Source organism: Humulus lupulus, chromosome 4 (genome assembly GCF_963169125.1).
Source record: "Humulus lupulus chromosome 4, drHumLupu1.1, whole genome shotgun sequence".
NCBI classification, from domain to species: Eukaryota; Viridiplantae; Streptophyta; class Magnoliopsida; order Rosales; family Cannabaceae; genus Humulus; species Humulus lupulus.
This window is the reverse complement of record NC_084796.1, coordinates 76,929,100-76,949,826: the sequence shown is the minus strand read 5'-3', so window position 1 is coordinate 76,949,826 and position 20,727 is coordinate 76,929,100. Positions and strand designations below refer to the sequence as shown.

The window sequence follows — 20,727 nt, the reverse complement described above, 5'->3', positions numbered from 1 at the left end:
GCGTGGCGAAATCGTCCCCGAGCCCCTTGGGCCTAGGCCCTAAAAATACAAATTTAAGGGCCCTAAAATGGCTTAGCTGCGACACAACCATACAAGCGTCATGGCAGCCAGAGCCCCCTGCCCTGGTTTATCCCAACGTCGCAGCTCAGAAGAACAGCTCTGCAGCGCTCCTACGCGAACCCAAAATACTTGGTTTTTCCACCATTTTTCCCCAAGCCAAAACTCACCCAAGCCATGCCTTAACTGTACCCAAGTCCCAAAGGGTCCCAAAACACCAAATACCACCACATACACAACATATATGCATCAAAACCCAATCCAAATTCATACCTAAACTCACTTTCAGTTAATGGTTTAAAATTCTACAAAGACTTAAACCAAACCAGAAACTTTTCAAAACTTAAAGGAATCCTTACCTTTAGGACAAAATTTCGACCCTACGCTGCCTCCAATGCCACTCCAAGCTTCAATCATCAAATTCACAAGCTTACGTTCCTCAAAACATCATCCTGAAACCCAAATTTAGAAATAAACCTCACATTCCTCAAGAACAGCATAAAAGACCTAAACAACATAAATGAAATCCTTACCTTCTCTTAAATTTCGAGATTTTTAAGTGTGAATGACTGCTACTGTTCCTCTTTCTTATTTCACTTCCAATTTCCTTCAAAAATCCAGCTGCCTAGTCTTGTGTTCTCCTCTTCCTTCTTGAAAACTTGAACCAAATGACCAAGGGTTTCTTGAGAAGCCTAGAACGTGAAAGCTAACCTTCAGTTGTGGGTTTGTCTAGTTTAGAGCCTAAATGACCATTCTACCCCTCCTTCTAACTCACTTCTATACTAAACCTCAAGGGAAACCTAGTCCTTTCACTCTTTATAAAAAATACCACTTTTTTCTTATTATTTCAATAACAACACCAATCCTCAGGTTACTAGTGGTTACCAATCTCACAACTAAATACCAAGTATGTGACTCTCTGCTAACACTGTGGGACAGGATCTCCTCATGCTGGAAACACTGCACATAGCTCAAAATCATACTCTCAGTGGGTTCAAATTACAAATATGCCCCTAATAGCCAAATAGGGCCGACATGCATATTTAATTCACCTAAGCATGCATTTCTAATCACATAATCATTAAATTCACATATAAACATAATTAAATCAATTTTTTCCCTCCCAACACACTAGTTAAGGCCCTAAGCCTTATTAGCAAATTTGGGACGCTGCAACTATCCTCTCCTTACAGAAATTTTTTTCCTCGAAATCACCTGAATAACTCGGGATACCGATCCCGCATATCTGTCTCAAGTTCCCAAGTCGCCTCTTCCACTTTGTTGTTTCTCCACAACACTTTTACTAAGGCGATTGTCTTGCTCCGCAAGACTTTATCCTTCCGGTCGAGAATCTAAAACGGCTTCTCTTCATATGATAAATCTTGATCCAATTCCAAGTTCTCATAACTCAACACGTGCATAGAATCTGATACATACGTCTGGAGCATGGATACGTGAAACACATTGTGAACCCCTGATAGAGCTGGAGGCATCATCAATCTATAAGCTACCTCTCCAACCCGTTCCAGAATCTCAAGGGCTTAGCTTGCCCTGTACTCCAAACCATTTCACTCCTCTCAAGGGAGAAACTCTGAGAAACATGTGATCACCGACTTGAAACTCTGCGCTCCTGCGTCTTAAGTCTGAGTAACTCTTCTGTCGACTTTGGAAGGCGAGCATTCGAGCTCTGATCTTCTCAATCACCTCATTCGTCCTCTGAACAACCTCAGGACCTAAATACCTTCTCTCACCCATCTCATCCCAATGGATGGGTGATCTACACTTTCTCCCATACAACATCTCATACGGAGCCACTCCAATAGTCACCTGATAATTGTTATTGTATGAAAACTCAATCAAAGGGAGATACTTACTCCACGATCCCCCAAAATCCAACGCACAGGCTCACAACATATCCTCCAGTATCTGAATTGTCCTCTCAGACTGCCCATCTATCTGAGGATGATAAGCGGTACTAAACCGCAACTGTGTGCCCATAGCCTTCTGCAGGCTCTCCCAAAACTTGGAGGTGAAGGTGGGGTCCATGTTGGGTACTATCAACCTCGGAGCCCCATGTAGTCGTACAATTTCGTTCACATAAAATTCAGCAAACTGCTCAGCAGTATAAATTGTCCTAACAAGCAAAAAGTGAGCTGACTTGGTGCACCTATCCACAATCACCCACACTGAATCATGTTGTCCCATGGTCTTCGGTAATCCAACCACGAAGTCCATGGTGATATCCTCCCATTTCCACTCTGGAATTTCTAGAAGCCGCAACAACCCTGCTAGCCTCTGATGTTCAGCCTTCACTTACTGACAAGTCAAACACTTGACCACATAATCCATCACATCCCTCTTCATTATGGGCCACCAGTACAAAGTTTTCAAATTTTGGTACATCTTCATTGTACCCGGATGTAAAGAATAGGGAGTGCTATGAGACTCATCCAAGATCTCTTGCCAGATACCGGAATCCATCGAAACTCAAATTCGGCCTTTATACTTCAGTAATCCCATCTCCGAAATAGAAAAGTCTTTAGTCGCTCCGGCTAAAATGCCCTCTTTATGCTCTCCCAGCTGGGGATCCTCCCTCTGTGCCTCCTTGATCCTCTCAAGAAGCATAGACTAAAGAGTGATGTTAGCTAACTAACCAACCACCAACTCTATACCTGCTCTAGTCATCTCTTTAGCTAACTTGTCTGATATCTGCCTTGAATTTAGCAACTGTCATGGGCCCTTTCGACTCAACGCATCATCCACCACATTGGCCTCCCTAGGACGGTATAGAATATCACAATCATAATCCTTTACCAATTCAAACCAACGTCTCTAACGCATATTCAAATCCTTCTGAGTAAAGAAGTACTTCAAACTCTTATGGTCGGTGTATATTTTGCAATTCTCTCCATATAGATAATGTCTCCAAACCTTAAGTGAAAATACAACCGCCACCAATTCTAGATCATATGTGGGATACCTTTACTCGTACTCCTTCAACTATCTCGACGCGTAGGCTATCACCTTTCCAGCTTGCATCAGTACACACGCCAAACCCTGTCTGGAAGCATCACATTAGACTACAAACTTCTCATTCTTTGACGACAGATTCAATATAGGAGCGATGATCAGTCGCCGCTTCAGCTCCTTGAAACTGTTCTCCCACCTGTCTGTCCATACGTACTTAGTCTTCTTCCGTGTCATTTCGGTCAATGGCGTGGCTATTCTGGAGAATCCCTCGACGAATCATCGATAGTACCCTGCCAATCCCAAAAAGCTCCTAACCTCTGATACAATGCTCGGCCTGGGCCAATCCCTCACTGCCTCAATCTTACTTAGGTCAACCAAAATCCCCTCCTTACTGACAATATGACCCAAGAATGTTACTTGCGGTAGCAAAAACTCACACTTGCTAAACTTAGCATATAATCTATGCTCTCTCAACCGCTGTAATACCAAGCATAGATGTTGCTCGTGCTCTATCTCTAACTGAGAGTACACCAGTATGTCGTCAATGAATACGATCACAAACTTTTCCAGATAATCCTTGAAGACTCTGTTCATCAGGTCCATGAAGGTTGTTGGGGCGTTGGTTAATCCAAAGGACATAACCAGGAATTCATAGTGTCCATACCTCATGCGGAAAGTGGTCTTTGGTATGTCCTCCTCCTTAATCCTCAACTGGTGGTAGCCTGGCAGAAGGTCAATCTTAGAGAACACTGTCTTCCCTTGTAACTGGTCAAACAAATCGTCGATCCTAGGTAGTGGGTACTTGTTCTTAATGGTCAACTTGTTCAACTCTCTGTAGTCAATGCACATCCTTAAGGACCCATCCTTCTTCTTGACGAACAACACTGGAGCACCCCACAGTGAAAAACTCAGTCTGATGAATCCCAAATCCAGTAACTCTTGCAACTGAATCTTTAGTTCCTTCAACTCTGCCGGAGCCATTCTATAAGGTGTCCTAGATATTGTCTCCACCCCTCGCACCAACTCTATGACGAACTCGATCTCTCGGCATGGTGGCAATCCTAGCAAGTTTGCGAGGAACAAATCAGGAAACTCACATACTAGTCTGGTCTCATCTAGTCCAACCGAAACAACTACAGAAGTATCCACAATGTTTGCTTGGAATCCTATGCAACCCTCTTGCATCTCTAGCCTTCAGTGCTGAAATCATAGGTACTCGCGGTCCACTCACTGTCCCCATGAATACAAAGGGTACCTCCCCTTCCGGTTCAAAAGTCACCATCCTGTGCTTGCAGTCAATCATCGCGCCATACTTCGATAACCAAACCATCCCTAGGATCATATCAAAGTCCTCGTCGCTAAATCAATCAGATCAACAGAAAACTCCCTACTGTCTATCTCTACTGGCAATGCTCTAACCATCTCCTAGAGACTACCAGTTTCCCAGTCGGCAATAAAGTCCAAAATCCCCTAGCATACAAATCACTAGGTCTACACAACTGATCTATCACTCTAGCATAAACAAATGAATGAGTAGCCCTTAAGTCAATCAATGCAGTAAAAGAAGAAACAACACTAGAGATCTGACCTGTCACGACCGAGGGACTAGCCTCAGCCTCAATCTGGGTCAAGGTAAATACTCTGGCAGGAGTGAGACTGTCACTCTATTTTGACTCCTCCTTCCTGGCTTGTGGTCAGTCCTTCCTCAAATGACAAATGCTCCCACAAGTAAAGCAGTCCCTGATCATGCACTCTCCCTGATGTTGTCATCTACACCGAGGACACACTGGGAAACTCCTCTAGTTGTCTCCCCCGCCCTAACGGCCACTGAAAGCACCCTGTGCCCTCCTATCCGAGCCAGGAAGAACAAAAGATTATGGGGCCTTTCTCTTCTGCTCACTAGGGCCACTACCCTGGTTAGATCCAAAAAAAGGAGGCATTGTCCTCCGAGCATCGCGCCTAGCAACACCCTCTCTCCATATCTGATCCTCGATCCCTCAGCTGTAAGGGCCTTGTCCACTACCTATGCATAAGTGGTAGTTCCCGGATCCAAGGTTATCTTGACACCACGGGTGATCATGACATTCAATCCCCGCACCAAATCCAGCGTGAACTTCGCTAACCGATCAAACTTCAAAGCATACTCAGTAACCGTCATCCGATTCTTAGTCAAGTTTGTAAACTCATCCACCTTCGTCGTTCGGGCTGCGACACTGTAATACTTTTCATTAAATATATTCCTAAACTCTTCCCAAGTCATGACTGCTATATTCCTCCTCTTAGACACCACATCCTACCAATTGCGAGCATCTTCTCTTAACATGTAGCTAGAACAAGCTACTCTCTCATTTTCCTTCCACCCTCATGAAATCCAGGATGGAAGAGATCATGTTCATCCACTACTCTACCCACAGTGGGTTTGGGCCACCCTCAAAGGTGGGAGGATGTTGTTTCCTGAACCTCTCATACAAAGGTTACCATCTATTCTCCAGTGGAGGCTGGGCTAACACTGGTGCCACAGCCTACGAAACATGTAACCCACTACTCTGAGGAGGGGCCTGCTGCCTCAACTGTCGAAGCTCTTCTTCAATTCGTTGAAGTCTAGCTTCCATCTCAACAAATAACTATTGCCAATTCGATGGGGTAGGTGGAGGGTCCTGACCCTGGTTGTCATCCTCGTCCGTATTGTCGCGGAGTCTGATTGATCACTGAGGCATTACTGTGATATGCCTGCAATCAATGACGCTGCACATCAGCCATGATAACAACATCCAAAACCAACTCCCAATTTCATCAACCAACCACAACCAACAAGTCCACAAATCACAAATAACATACAACAATCAAGGGGCCATGCCCTAGCATCTTGCATATATCAGCACATTCACCATGTTCTATCTATATATTCAGGCAAACAAGGAACTCAAACAAGCAATTAAGCACACAATCCATTAATTACCAACCAACTGTGAGTCGAGCTTCTCACTGGCAGCGAGCATACATGTTCGATCGATCTCCAAGAACCATAAACCTTGGCACACTCTGATACAAAGTTGTAACACCCTACTTCGTTAGAGTTGTTACTAAGTGAGTTAAAAATGTGCCATTAGCTCGCTAATCGACATTTTAGGTTAAAAGTGTGATTAAACCGAAACAAAACTCGTTTAACATCATTAATTATAAAATTTGGATATTCATTGAAATGTTGGAAAAGTTATACAGACGGGATCCCAAAATATTGTTTAGAAAATACTTTACAGCACAAAAATAAAACTAAGGTTGACCTAGGCGAAAAAAAAACCAATACAATACATCTTCACAAAATATCGAGCAACTCCTCAACCTGGAGTTCCCCCTGAAGAAGCTGGGGTTGCAGTAGCTGCTGAATCTTCTACTAGTACATGGACAACTATATGGACTAACGGGCTTACCAGCCTTGATCGTTACAAAGGTCGATGCTACCACATTGAGCCCGTTGCTGGAGAAGAAAATCAATATATTGCTTATGTAGCTTATCCCTTGGACCTTTTTGAAGAAGGTTCTGTTACCAACATGTTTACTTCCATTGTGGGTAATGTATTTGGGTTCAAAGCCCTGCGCGCTCTACGTCTGGAAGATTTGAGAATCCCTCCTTCTTATACTAAAACTTTCCAAGGTCCGCCTCATGGGATCCAAGTTGAGAGAGATAAATTGAACAAGTATGGCCGCCCACTATTGGGATATACTATTAAACCTAAATTCGGGTTATCCGCTAAGAATTATGGTATAGCAGTTTATGAATGTCTTCGCGATGGACTTGATTTTACCAAAGATGATGAGAACGTGAATTCCCAACCATTTATGCGTTGGAGAGACCGTTTCTTATTTTGTGCAAAAGCAATTTATAAATCACAGGCTGAAATAGGGGAAATCAAAGGACATTACTTGAATGCGACTGCAGGTACATGTGAAGAAATGATCAAAAGGGCTGTATTTTCCAGAGAATTGGGAGTTCATATCGTAATGCATGATCCGAAACCATAGGATATACATAGAAATAAAATAATATAAATAAAAAAGAATGCACAAATCCTAAGGATTCAGAATTAATTGTGAATCCAATAAACAATAGAAAGGTTTAAGTGGTTTCGTCTTCTATTTTTTTGTATTTAAGATTTTGTATCTTAAGTATGGATCTATCAAAAATCTATACAACAGTATCCTTGTATTCGACTCAATCTTTTTAGTAAAAGATTGGGCCGAGTTTAATTTCAATTCAAAATTCAATTTAAGAATAAGAACAATGAACAGAAAGTAATTGTTGGATTACAACGTATCAATTGCTTCAAATTCAAATTTGATTTCCTTCCAAACTTCACAAGCAGCAGCTAGTTCAGGACTCCATTTACAAGTCCCACGAATAATTTCATTACCCTCACGAGCAAGATCACGTCCCTCATTACGAGCTTGTACACATGCTTCTAGAGCTACTCGATTAGCAATAGCACCGGGTGCATTTCCCCAAGGATGTCCTAAAGTTCCTCCACCAAATTGTACTACAGAATCATCTCCAAAGATCTCGGTCAAAGTGGGCATATGCCAAATGTGAATACCCCCTGAAGCCACAGGCAAAAGACGTGGTAGAGAGACCCAATATTGAGTGAAATAAATACCAAGGCATCGGTCTTTTCAATAAAATCATCACGTAGTAAATCAACAAAGCCTAAAGTGATTTCTCTTTCCCCTTCAAGTTTACTTACTACAGTACCCGCATGGATATGATCTCCACCAGAGATATGTGACGCTTTAGCTAGTACACGAAAGTTTATACTATGATTCTTTTGTCTATCAATAACTGCATGCATTGCACGGTGGATGTGAAGAAGTAGACCATTATCTCGATAATAATGAGCCAGGCTAGTACCCAACCTGTGGCAGACAGGTAGGCCGAACATGTACCCATCACTCCACGCTCTCTGTACATATAATATATACATGACAATTCATGGCATATAACAAAATAGCCAACGAGCTAAACATATAGCGGCCAGCACCGTCCTAGGCGCTTTACCAGGCCCTGGGTTCGCGATCTTCACCGAGAGGGTGGCTCCAGCACCCTAAGAGGGTCTCGCTCTAGCGGCCTGCACTTAGTGTGCTCAACGCAAAACCCAGCCCCTTGCTGTACTCGACTTCCTGCCGTTCTCGGTCTTCGCCGTTCCCAGCCTTCGCCGTTCACTCACAAACATGCATCATATAGCATAATATCAACAAATATTTAAACATATACTGAACATAAACATTAGGGCCATGCCCTGCTATACAGACAATAGGGCTACGCCCTGCAATACAAACAATAGGGCCACGCCCTTCTCTACGGGTACAACAATTTCCTTACCTTTAATCTGAGTACTAGCAATCAAGCAAGCGATCACGACTTCTGAGTCCTAGCGGTAACCTAGTCACAAACCACAAGTAACCCTAGAACCAATCTCGTGCTCTCGGGACCTCCAATTTTCCCCATACAGGGTGGTGAAGTCGTCCCCGAGCCCCCTGGGCCTAAGCCCTAAAAATACAAATTTAAGGGCCCTGAAAATGGCCTAATGTCACGGCACAGGCATATAGGCGCCGCGACACCCATCCAGGGCCCCCTGCCCTAGTTCATCCAAGCGCCACAACTCAGAAGAAAAGCGCCGCGGCGCTCTTATGCGAACCCAAAAAACTGGGTTTTTCCACCATTTTTCCCCAAGCCAAAACTCACCCAAGCCATGCCCTAAGTGTACCCAAGTCCCAAAGGGTCCCAAAACTCCAAATAACACCACATACACAACATATATGCATCAAAACCCAATCCAAACTCACACCTAAACTCAATTTCAATCAATGGTTTAAAATTCTACAAAAACTTAAGCCAATTTAAATTTTAAAATATGATTGTTTTGAATTTTGAATTTAGAATTTAAATTTTGAAATATGATTGTCAAATTTAAATTTTAAATTCAAAATACAAATTGATGATCATTATTATCATAATCTTTTAAAATTAGATATATCAAAAACTATTTTTGACTTACCAATTTTATTTTTTCCCGCTCAATTAAAATAATTAATTTAAAAAATTAATCTATTTATTTCTATATACGAAATCCAAAATTTTATATATTTAAATTAATAAATATACTTTCAAAAATTAATAATTAATTCTAAATTAATTATTCAACATCAATTATCATATAATTTCATACTTGACCCGAAGAATAAAATTCTTCTCAAATTCTCAAATTACAATTATACCCTTGTATCAACTCTTACCTTGATATGGTTATGATAGAGCTACTCTGGGGACCTATGGACCTATAATATCAAACTCCAATAAATATTATATTATTAATCAAAGCTCTTTGATTAAATAATCATATTTATTAATCCCATGATTACTCCACTAAAAATATGAGATTGAACTATTGATAATTATAGACATATATTTACTGAATATTTTATTAAAGAATAAAGTGTCCATTGATATAATCATTACATACAGCGTTCATCCTCTATTAATGGTTCATAATTAAAAGGGAATAAAATTATTGTTTTACCCATTTAGTTATATCTTGTTCCTAGAGTACCATTGACTTTACTAGTGAAGGTTGTGTCACAACAAGTTTGCGATGTGTGCTCATAACCTTTTTAGTTCCAAAAGTCAACCCAATAGGGAACCATTATTCAATCTATAAGAAGGTATAGATTCCATATCTGTTAAACTACATCCCCAGCCATATACATCATTGAGTCCCCAAAACAATTGTTCTTAGCCTGATCATTCTGACAAACCTTGACGCATGAATCAAAGGATCAGATGATATATATAGGAGTTCATAGTAACCTCAGGATTAAGATCTTCATGTATATGATCGTCGCTTGATGTGTTTGATTAATACTATGAAACGGTGTTTAAACAAGTATTAACAAATCACATCTGGTCCAGTTCTACATACTCTCAGCATGCAAAGTTCCTCCATTAAAGTGTCCTACTACACTAGTAACCCGGATCTAGGTCGCATGTATTCATAAAACTAGTGGACCACACTAGCAGTAATTAATCTAAATACTCCATAACTTTATTTTACTGCGAACTATTTAAGTTTATTATCTTAATCTCGATCCTGCCATACCAATATGAGATTAAGACTACATAGATAAAATTTGAAATTTTATGATATTGACATAATATTATCATATAATACCAGGCATAGTCTATATATATAATAATTCAATTCAATTATTTATTTCATTTGAAACATTTGTCAACTACAATTGCTTTAAGGGCAATATTCCCAACAAGGAATTCATCTACACTCTTTACTCCTTTCCGCTAGAGTTCTTTCCATAATCCACCTCATATTGTGATCCTTATCCTCATCGCCATGAGCTTGGAGCTGTCATCAACACCCCTAGCTCGTGCTACTGCATTGGTGAACCAGTTAAGATATGCCTTTAGGGACTCACCATGTTGTTGTTTAATGTTAGCCAAGGAATCGACTTCAACGCGAGCTTGCTTCGTAGCTCGAAACTATCTCTTAACCTCAAAAGACATTCTCTTCCACGAGGTGATTGAATGTTTCTTGTACTTGTTGAACCACAATTTGGCCGATCCAATCAGTATTGTAGGGACAAGATACATCTTAAGTTGAACCCGACGCTGTGGGCCATCATTAATATGTTGAACGTCCTGAGGTGATTGGACAGGTCAGTGTTTCCATCATATTTGCCATGGTCGACTTCCTAAAAGCCAATAGGATATGGAGTTATCGCAATGTAAGGAGCAAAAGGCTCGAGCTCCTCATCGGAATCACAATCATCGACTCATTTTCCAAATAGGGGTCTCTTCATCTATTCTTCCATTAAGGCCAGTCGCTCGAGGGTTGGTTCCTTAAAATCTAGGTTATTCGAAAGCAGATTATCAGCTCCCATCCTGCTGTATGCGTTAATGGGTTATTTTCCCTCCAAGCTTGAGCTCGGTTAGGTGGGATATTCCCATTGTCGCGTATGATAGACGGATCTCCTCTAGGCTGAGTATAACTCAAATCATCATGGTGAACTGAATATCCTCTTTATGAGTTCAGTTGATCACGCAGGTCGGGATGTGGGTCGAAACGAAGACTTTGTGTGGAGCTTAAGTGATTCCTCAAGTCTCTCTCATGTCTGCCTCTGCGCTGGTTCTTTGTCCAGTAGCTTCCATCAGCGAAGCTTATAGCTCATGACTGGGATCGAGGACCTGGATTAATAGCACAAGGTCGTGGGATATAAATGTCCTATGACGGAGGAGGATTTCTCTTGCCATCCCCTCAACCTGGAGCATTCCTTTGTGGGCAAGGTGGCTTTGGATGTCGAATCGGTGACGAATGATGTCTTATTGGTGAAGTTATCCTTGTTCCATTGGGGCACACCATATTAGCTCGCCCTTGGTCTACTCTAACTTCCCGGGTTGGAGGCAGGGCTGGTTCATTTCTTTGTGTCCGAGGCTCTGGGTGTGGCACAGATGGATTTGTTGGGATGTCTCGCCTGCTCGAATCGGTCCTAGCTCGCCTTGTTTAGCCAGGCAGGTTCCTGGGAGTGTGAGTTGAATGATCGTTCCTGCGAGGGTTCATAGGTTGAGCATTCTGTGGGGTCCGTTCAGAATGTCCAAAACTCGGGGTTGCAATCCGAACAAACCGACTGGCATGAGGTAGATGATTCCTATGAGTATTAGCAAGTTGAGTATTTCGTTGGATCTGCTCTGAAGGTATGGAGCTCAGAGTTGCAGTTCTGACAGAGCGACTAATATTGTGTCAATTATTCATGTGGGACCTATGGGACCCACTTTGCCACCTTTCGATGCTAACATCAGTTGCATGAGGGGTAATCGAGCCAAGATCTCCTCAATCTTCTTGTTAGCCTGAGAAAGATGGCTCCTTAATTGGGCATTTTCCATCTTGATGTCTGTCAGGTATCCTGGATGGGAATTTAGTGGGCGTGATGTTGAGCTCCAAGCATCATCTTGGTCAACATGTTGTTTTCCAAGACGACGTTGAGCAGTTGAGCCTTCTCCAGTGGGGATGGTTGCACGATGAACCTCCTAATCATTAGGTTGCTCCATATCGTTGTCATGCATAGATCGGGTGACCACCATGGTGAATGTTAGGTGAAACTTGCGTGGGGAGTTAAGCATAATATGCTCTCAATGAAAGCACCAATCTGTTGACGTAGTTTTTCGCCAACAATGGATTAAGAAATTCGAAAATAGAGAGATTAGGCTTTTGCTAAATCGTAGCTCGATAAATAAAAAAGAAATAGGATCACCCACACTTTTTATGTGGTTTAGTGGTTAAAATCCACCTAGTCCACAAGTCACTCTTATTGATCTATTTGTTTCTCACTGTGAAATCGTCTGTCACAATTTCACCAAAGTTTTAGTATACCAAATGCTTTCCCCTTTTCCATCCATTATCCCCTGTAATTATAGGGAATTCTGTCTGGAAAATTTTGGGTGACCGTGCATAAATATGGTAACATGCATTTTTGGGTAACTTCCCATCTACATAAATACATTAATGCCTTTTGATTTTATGCCCCAATATTGAGTAATAAATACAAAATAATATCTGGTCATTAATGAGTGTATAAGGAATCTCCAAGTCTTTAGGATCCTTCACTATGTGTCATGATTAAGCTTCCGGGAGCTGAACACCTCCTTCAAGCTAGATGTTGAAGAACTAACATGAGTTGACACGAGTCACATTCGAAAATCACAAAGGCGACCTGGCAATTGCGCATCTCAAACTAAGCTGTTGGCGCAAGCGGCGATCTGGAGACTATCTGGTTATCGCAAGCTATCAAGTTTGACTCAAGCTGCTCGGTCCAGAGTTAGCTAGATGTTCTATATGTATGCTTTCTTCATACGCTTATCTACCAGTTGTACCTTGTGCTGAGTAATTCAGTTCGTATACTATTTTGGGGTACAACACTGTGCTTGACACCTGACAACTCTACTCCATGTCCGGATGATTATTCTTGCAAACCTGGAGGACATGCATGGAGGAGATGGTCTTGTAATGAGACTTGGGGCATCGTCCTTTAACTTGGTCCTCGGGAAGTAACGGTTCCATGACGACACACTTCTTCAGTGGTGGTGAACTATGATTGAAGGCAAGGCTTACCTCCCATGGAGCTTGAAGCAAGCTCCATAAGACTTAATTAGCTTCCGTGAATACTTAATTACTCTCTAATGTGTGCCAAGTGTCCCTTGATAAAAATACGGACAAAAGCACCATATAATGACCAAACACAAAGAAATACATAAAACAAATATGTTTATTAGAAAAGAATACTACACATAAACAAATAGGAAAGCATTACAAAAAAAAAAAAAAAAAACTAGACATTTTTAGAAATAACATTATAAAATGCATATAAAAAAAAGTTAAGCATTGTAGAATTATGAAATGTTATAAATAAATATTAAAATAAACAAGTAAGCAAACTAATATGATAATGGTAAATTACAATTTCGTATGCTTATTTTATTCTAATATTTCATTCATATTTGTGTGTGTATTATAATGGGATCAGAAATATATTATTAGAGTAAAACATTGTAAAATTATGAAATTGAAAAACATTAAAAAAAAATTGTTTATTATATTAAATCGGCATTTGTATCTCTAAGTAATTCCTAAAACAATCGCTAAACATAAAACATTTATTTGGAAAAAAAAGAATACACCAAATATACAAATAGGAGAGTGATCATTATCTAATAAACTTGTATATTTTAAGGTGTTATGTGGATGAATAAATTATTTATTTTCATGATTTTAAATACAAAATTATTAAAGATGAAAATATTTAATTTAATCTAAATTTGTGTTAATTTGCATATTTGGAGCAAAAGGTGATCAAATATAAAAAGGTAGCAAAGCCCAAATACCATTTATCCAATCCAGCAATTGATCCAAATCCAAAGTCTCCACTCCAAGTTTTGTCATAATAGCCCATCTTTTCAAAACATTTTTATATACATATTTGTGCGTACACATCACGTTTAAGATGAGCAAAATGTCGTGGACTTCAAATTAAAATCTTCAAGCCCAATCCTAGCAAGAGCCCAAGGTTCTCCATTTTAACAATCTGCTGCACAAAGCTCCCACGTGTATTCCTAGCTTGCACAAAATGGACAATTCCACTTCCCCACCTCCTGCAAATCTCCTTTAAAGCAAGAAACATGGTCACTTTGCTCAATATTTGGAGGCATTTTCTCACTCACTTAGCCACGTAATCTATCAATTTGGGAGCAAATATTCACTATAAATAGAGAGCTAAGGCAGTGTAAAAGGAGCAGGATTTTAGAGTAGAAAAAAATACATTTTTGTTATTTTGTTGTTTTTCTTATTTCTACTTAGTTTTAGTTGTTTTATGTGACAATAATGAGTTGACTATTTTAGAAATATTAGTGAGGTTATAATATAGTATGAGATATAGAAATTGTTGACGCGGTTCTTCGGCAACAGATAATTAATAGAATAAATAGTAGGATTAGTGCTAAGTTGTGAACCGTAATAGATGAATGATCTTAAAGTAAAATTGTGACACGAATACTTTTTTAGATGGTTCAAAGGTTAAAATCCTTCTAGTCCACCAGCCAATATTATTGCTATCTTTATGGGGACATGGTGCAAAATGACCCTTAATATTGTGTGAAATTAATTAAATATCCATGTTTTTAATTTTGTAGTAAAATAGCGTAATCATCTATTTAATATCACATATTACCAAATATACTCTTTAACAAATTATTATTTTATTCTAAATATTTTAATTTTATGGTATATGTATATTAGTTTTGTTTAATTAGTTTTTATTTTAAAGTTATTTTGATTTTTTTTTCATTTTTTATGAGTTGTTGAATGATATACCATACCATAAAATATATATACTGAGTTGAAAAATAATATACCATAAAAACTTACAAAATTATTACTCAAAAATGTATATACTATGTTAACAAAGTTATATACTACCATTAAAATGTATATACCATGATACAAAATTATATACTACCACTATGTATAATAAAATAGAAATTAAATATCACAAAAAAAAATTATATATCATACCACAAAAAACATATACACTAATTGGAAACTAATATACCAACAACCTATAAAAAACTTAAAAAATCAATATAACTTTAAAATAAAAACTAATTAAACAAAACTAATATACATATACCACTATATTAAAATCATACAGTCCTAAATAAATAAATAAATTATAAAAAATGGCAATTTAGGTAATCAACAATGTAAAAGGGTCATTCATCTACAATTTTAAAAATGAGGACATTAGCTTCTTGATGGCTTTATTTTGGACCATTTCCTATAATTTCTCATCTTTCTGATATTCTTTACAGGGTATTTCTTTACACAATAGAATCCAACCCCTTGCAACTCCCAGGGTCTCCATATTTATAGGGAGAGGGCACCTGGGGGTTGGCAAGGGGGGTCATCCTGTGACCTTCTCACCCATTATGTCACTTTTGTGCATCCATGATTAATTCCTAAAACCTGACAATGAAGTGTGGTCTAATCAATAGGTAAGGGGGACAATGGGCCGCATGGCCCAACCCAGTTGTGGGTGCCTGAACACGCACGTTTATGCTGCGTGTCTGAGAATTCAAGGATATATCAGACACGTGATGTCTGATATATGCACGTTTACATTGCGTGGTTGACTTTATAAGGGGTCAAAGGTGCCAACTCAAGCTCGTACCTCGAGCTTGATGTATTCTTAGCCCGTGGTGTCCATACCTCTGACCCGACTCCTTAGTAATCTCACTAAGCCTTTGGTTACCTCGAGTTGGAGAGGTAGGACCTGGCAACAGCAACTCCGGGTATGTGGCATCCACGTGGCTGATATAATTATGCCATTTCTCAGCTCGCTAATAGCCCGTGGATATTTAGGGCATACATTTGCCCCCCAAGCCCTTGCTCGTGGCATATGACATCACCTAGGGCCACAGTGGGGGCTTTTAGGCTTCTTTGTGGACTCTTCACATTCCGCCCATTACGCTGGTATCGAGTACGTGAAGCCTCGTGGTTGGTGACGGTACGTCTTCCGAGAACCAAATTAAATGGCCTAGCCTATACTCGGCCGTCGTTTCACCTTTCGAGTAGTGATCCTCGTATCCTACATCAAGGCGATCCAACGGCCCTCGTCCTTTGGCCTTTTACGTATATAAAAGGGGTGGCCACCTTTCGCATGGGCTACCCGTTTATTCGAAAATTTTCTCATCTTCTTCTTTCTTCTCAGTCCCGAAAGCCCTCTCTTTCTTCCGGTCACTGTTCCCAGAGTTCCAGAAATTCAGGCACGAGAGCTCTTTTGAGACTTCGGCACTAGCAATCCCAGCAGGATTCCAACCCAAACGACCCTTTCAGTCTCATCACAGCAAAATACTTTTGTAAGTCCTCCGTTTGTGCATGTTTTAATTTTTTTCCTCACTGTTGCTTAGGTAAATTATCTCTATAATAGAATGCAGTATTTTGCTGGCTTTTTGTTGGTATTATACGCGTAGGTTTTTATCCTAGGGCATCGCCCGTAGAAAAAACCATTTAGGAGCATGACTCATAGGGTACACTTTCTGGAGAGATTTTCTGGGCAAATTTTTTGTATGCCTATTTGAAATAACCAGATTTTAGGGTGCAAAACTAGCTAGCTTAGGGGACACGCTTCACAGGCGGTTTTGCACTGTTTGCCTACTGAAACTTTCCTTCCAAGGAAAACTTTTACTCTGACCCTCCTGACACACGGATTCTGAGTAATCGGGGACCCGTTGGGAGCACAGGCGCGTGTTCATAAAACCGCGTGGTCTCACTCTCCACGGGCTGAGATTACCTCAGCCCGTGTAAAGGAAACACTTCGCGTTAGATTCTTTCTTATGCTTAGGTCGCCCTTTCTAAATTTTCTTCTTTTGTTCGTTAGGCGACCAGATGGGACCAAAGAAAACCGCATCCAAGAAGAGTGCTGGAAGCTCGTCTTCCCAGCAAGCCAACAAGGGAAAGGAGGTGGTCATAGACTCCCCAATCCCCGCCTTCAGTCTAGCCGTGGAGCAGGAGCTCGAGTTGGGGCCCGATGCTTTCTTTGAGGCCGAGAGGATCGCCTCGAAGGTCACCACCCAGCAGAAAGTGAACAAAATATTCCTTTCCCACAACATTGAAATAGGGAGGGGCATCCTAGATGCCCGACCTCCCCTCGAAGGTGAGCAGAGCTGGGCGCCGCTCGATGAGGAGTACGCTGCTTGGAGCGATGAGCACCTCAAGGCTGGGGCCTTCCTCTCACTGGACCAGTACTCCACGGATTTTCTAAATTACGTGAAGTTGGCTCCTTTACAGCTCCCCCCTAACTCATATCGCTTGTTAGTGGGGCTGAAATATTTATTCCTGAAGCAGGAATGGGAGGTCCCCACGCCGGCGGACATCCTCTACTTCTTTTGCCTCAAGGCCAGCCCGAAGCAACGGGGGCGAGGCGACGGGTTCTACTATCTGACCCGTTTTCCAAATTCGGCTGCGGTCATCGAGCTGCCCAGCCACCCCAACGACTTTAAAGAACAGTTCTTCATGTCCAAGGGGTTTCGCAACTGCGAACACCACTATTTCAACCGTCCTAGTAAGTACCTTCTATTCTCAGCTCGTAAGTTAATTTGTCGATTAGCCTCTTTCACTCGTCCTGACTTAGAAATAATCATGCAGCCATCTTCGCGAGGACGGCCAAGTCCGTGACCCTTGGGGGTCAATACGAGACCTTGGCGGGGCAGCCCCCAAGAGAAAAGGATTATCGCCAACTCGTGTCCGACGAGACGATGCTGGTGTGCAAGCTAATCTCTCCAGGCCAGACTTTGGCCTTGAGGAGGCCGCAAGGTCTTCCTCCTGCTCGCGAGATGGCACCCATCCCCGAGGAGGAGGCCGCAGGAGAGGAAGAGGACGAGGAGGACGAGGTGCCCCTCGTGCGGTGGAGGCGGGCTTTGGAGGTCGCCCAAGAAACAAACGTGGAGAGGGCCCAGTCCGGGGCAGTAGCTGGCCCCTCCGGCCAAGGTAATCCTTATCTGTTTAGGGATTTAGATAAGGCCACTGCAGACTTAAGGCTTGCTAGGTTTAATCTTGACCAAATCATCCACCGCCACCGAACAGACCCAGACCGCAACATTACTTTACTCCAGTGCGTTGACCAATTTGTGCTGTGTAATGAAATGGGTCGCCCTAGGGGAACGGTAGTAGTAGACAACACCCTAGCCTTTAGGTCGGCCCTCTTTGAGGAATATGGGACAAATCTTAGGTCGTGGTCCTTCCTCTTGGAGGGTGTAGTAGCTCCGGGTCTTAGGCAGTATGTAGAAGAGTCCAGTCCCGAGGCAGATCCGGACCCAGAGCCTCTCCCAGCCCGCGAAGTCGTTATCTTAGACTCCCCTACTGAAGCTCCGGGGCCGGAGGTTGTGACCATAGATTCCTCCTCTAACTTGGAGGGTAGGACCCCTTTCAATACATATTTGAGCTTTGTTTTCCCTTTTATTTTTGTTGTTTTGTACAAATATTTTTACATGTATATTAATGCTTTGTCTTTGTTTCAACAGAGATGTCGCAGGCCGGGGATGACGGCTTACGGGCTATGTTCTAGGGGGGAAATCCTCCCTCAGGGCCTTTGGTGAAGAGGCTTCGGTTGACGAAGCAAGCTGTTAGGACATCCTCTAAGTCCCCGGCTAAGGGGAAAAACCCAGGCCCTTCTGAAAAGGTGCCTCTACCCCCTCCTGCCGCAAAGGAGATGGCTCCACCTCCACCTCAACCTCCCATCCTTGCTCGGGAAAAGGAGGCAGCCGCTGGGACCTCGCTAACTACGCCCCCCGAGGTGCGCGTCCCGGTGAATCCTCGGGCCTTGGAGAAGATCCCCGATGTCTTTCGGGGGACGCTCTACGAGATGGCGAGCTACACCGTGGACCACTATTATAATGCCTCCGTGAGGGATCTGTGGAAGATCGAGACAAGGAGCCCGGAGAACGTGATGGAGTCCTCACTGGGAATGACTCTCATGGTAAGTTGGTCTTGCCACTGGTTCTCCTTGTTTGTATGCATCATATGCTTTTCTTTCTAAGGCAGTTGCCTTATTATCTTTTGGTCTTGCAGGGTGCTTTGGCTCTTCACCGGAGCATATCCCGATCAAGGGCCAGGCTCGAGGAGATGAGGAGCGAGCATCAGACTGCCCTGGCCGCCCTTGCGACTGCCCAAAAACAGGAGCAAGACGCCAAGGATGCCCTGGAAACCGCGCGGGCTGAGCTGCATGCATCTCGACCCAAGCTGCTGGAGGCCGAGTCCATCAAGGTTGCCCTAGGTGCTGTGAGGGTGGAACTTGAAGAAGCTAAGGTCGCCCTTGCGGCGAAGAAGACTGTGCTTACGGCAGAGAAGGCGACCTCCACCACCTCCATGGAGAACATGCTGTACCATTGCTGGGCCTTCAACCCAGATGGTGACTTTTCCTTATTGGGGACGAAAGCGTGGGAGTCCTTCTTCGGGAAGTTTAAAGCTCGCCTCCAACAAGAGGCGCCCTTCGAGACCGGGGAAACTCCAGCCGCGACTGAGCAGGACGGCGAGGTGGTGTCTTCAACAGAACGACCTGGCGGGGCCTAGGAACTTTCTCCTCTTCTTTTATCCTTTGCACATTTTTTTGTAACTTTATATTATGAGGTTTTTCAACCTCGAGACAATTGGTTTTTTCAACCATATTTTTAATTGATTTACATCCTTTTGCCTCTATCTCATTTCTCTTTTATGCATTTTGGTAATAATCTTAGTTTCTGTTGGTGTTGTGATTGACATCTTATGCTTTTCTAAAAACATCTGTTAATCAACTTGAACCAACTTCTAAGAGTTAAGTCTTGGTTGCATCCAGGACGTTAATTTGAAAACTTAGTTCACGTTAATTTTTTATTAATATCTCGTGCTTTTTAAGAAAAACATCAATCAATCAATTTGAATTAACTTCTAAGTTTTAGGACCTGGTTACATCCAGGACGTTAATTTGAAAACTTAGTTCGCGTTAATCCTTTATTAATATCTCGTGCTTTTTAAGAAAAACATCAATCAATCAATTTGAATTAACTTCTAAGTTTTAGGACCTGGTTACATCCAGGACGTTAATTTGAAAACTTAGTTCGCGTTAATCCTTTATTAATATCTCGTGCTTTTAAAAAAAAACATCGATCAATCAATTTGAATTAACTTCTAAGTTTTAGGACCTGGTTACATCCAGGACGTTAATTTGAAAACTTAGTTCGCGTTAATCCTTTATTAATATCTCGTGCTTTTTAAGAAAAACATCGATCAATCAATTTGAATTAACTTCTAAGTTTTAGGACGACCTGGTTATATCCAGGATACGACTTAGTTCGCGTTAATCATTTATTAATATCTCGTGCTTTTTAAGAAAAACACCGATCAATCAATTTGAATTAACTTCTAAGTCTTTAAGATGACCTGGTTATATCCAGGACATATGCCCCCCAAGTAATTAGGAAAGGGTCTTTCGTGGTTACTTGACATTACATCCACAAATACATACAATGAAGAAAGATTTAATTCTCATTACTTAATAAAGAAAAGATGGCCTTTCTGGTTAAGCCTTACAAAGGTATCACTGATAATATTT

General features: G+C 41.6%; 1 protein-coding gene and 1 pseudogene across 1 annotated transcript in view; one reads left to right on the top strand and one right to left on the bottom strand.

Annotated features, from left to right (window-relative positions):
* The window catches only part of LOC133832310 (ribulose bisphosphate carboxylase large chain-like), a 72,238-nt gene extending 65,188 nt beyond the window's left edge, over positions 1-7,050 (top strand). The window contains exons 2-3 of the mRNA XM_062262671.1: positions 5,938-5,995; positions 6,316-7,050. Of these exons, the coding sequence (XP_062118655.1) occupies positions 5,938-5,995; positions 6,316-7,050 (793 nt within the window). The remainder of the gene's footprint in view (positions 1-5,937; positions 5,996-6,315) is intronic.
* A 201-nt stretch (positions 7,051-7,251) lies between these two features.
* LOC133832309 (ribulose bisphosphate carboxylase large chain-like) lies at positions 7,252-7,961 on the bottom strand (annotated as a pseudogene).
* Between the last annotated feature and the right edge of the window lie 12,766 nt (positions 7,962-20,727).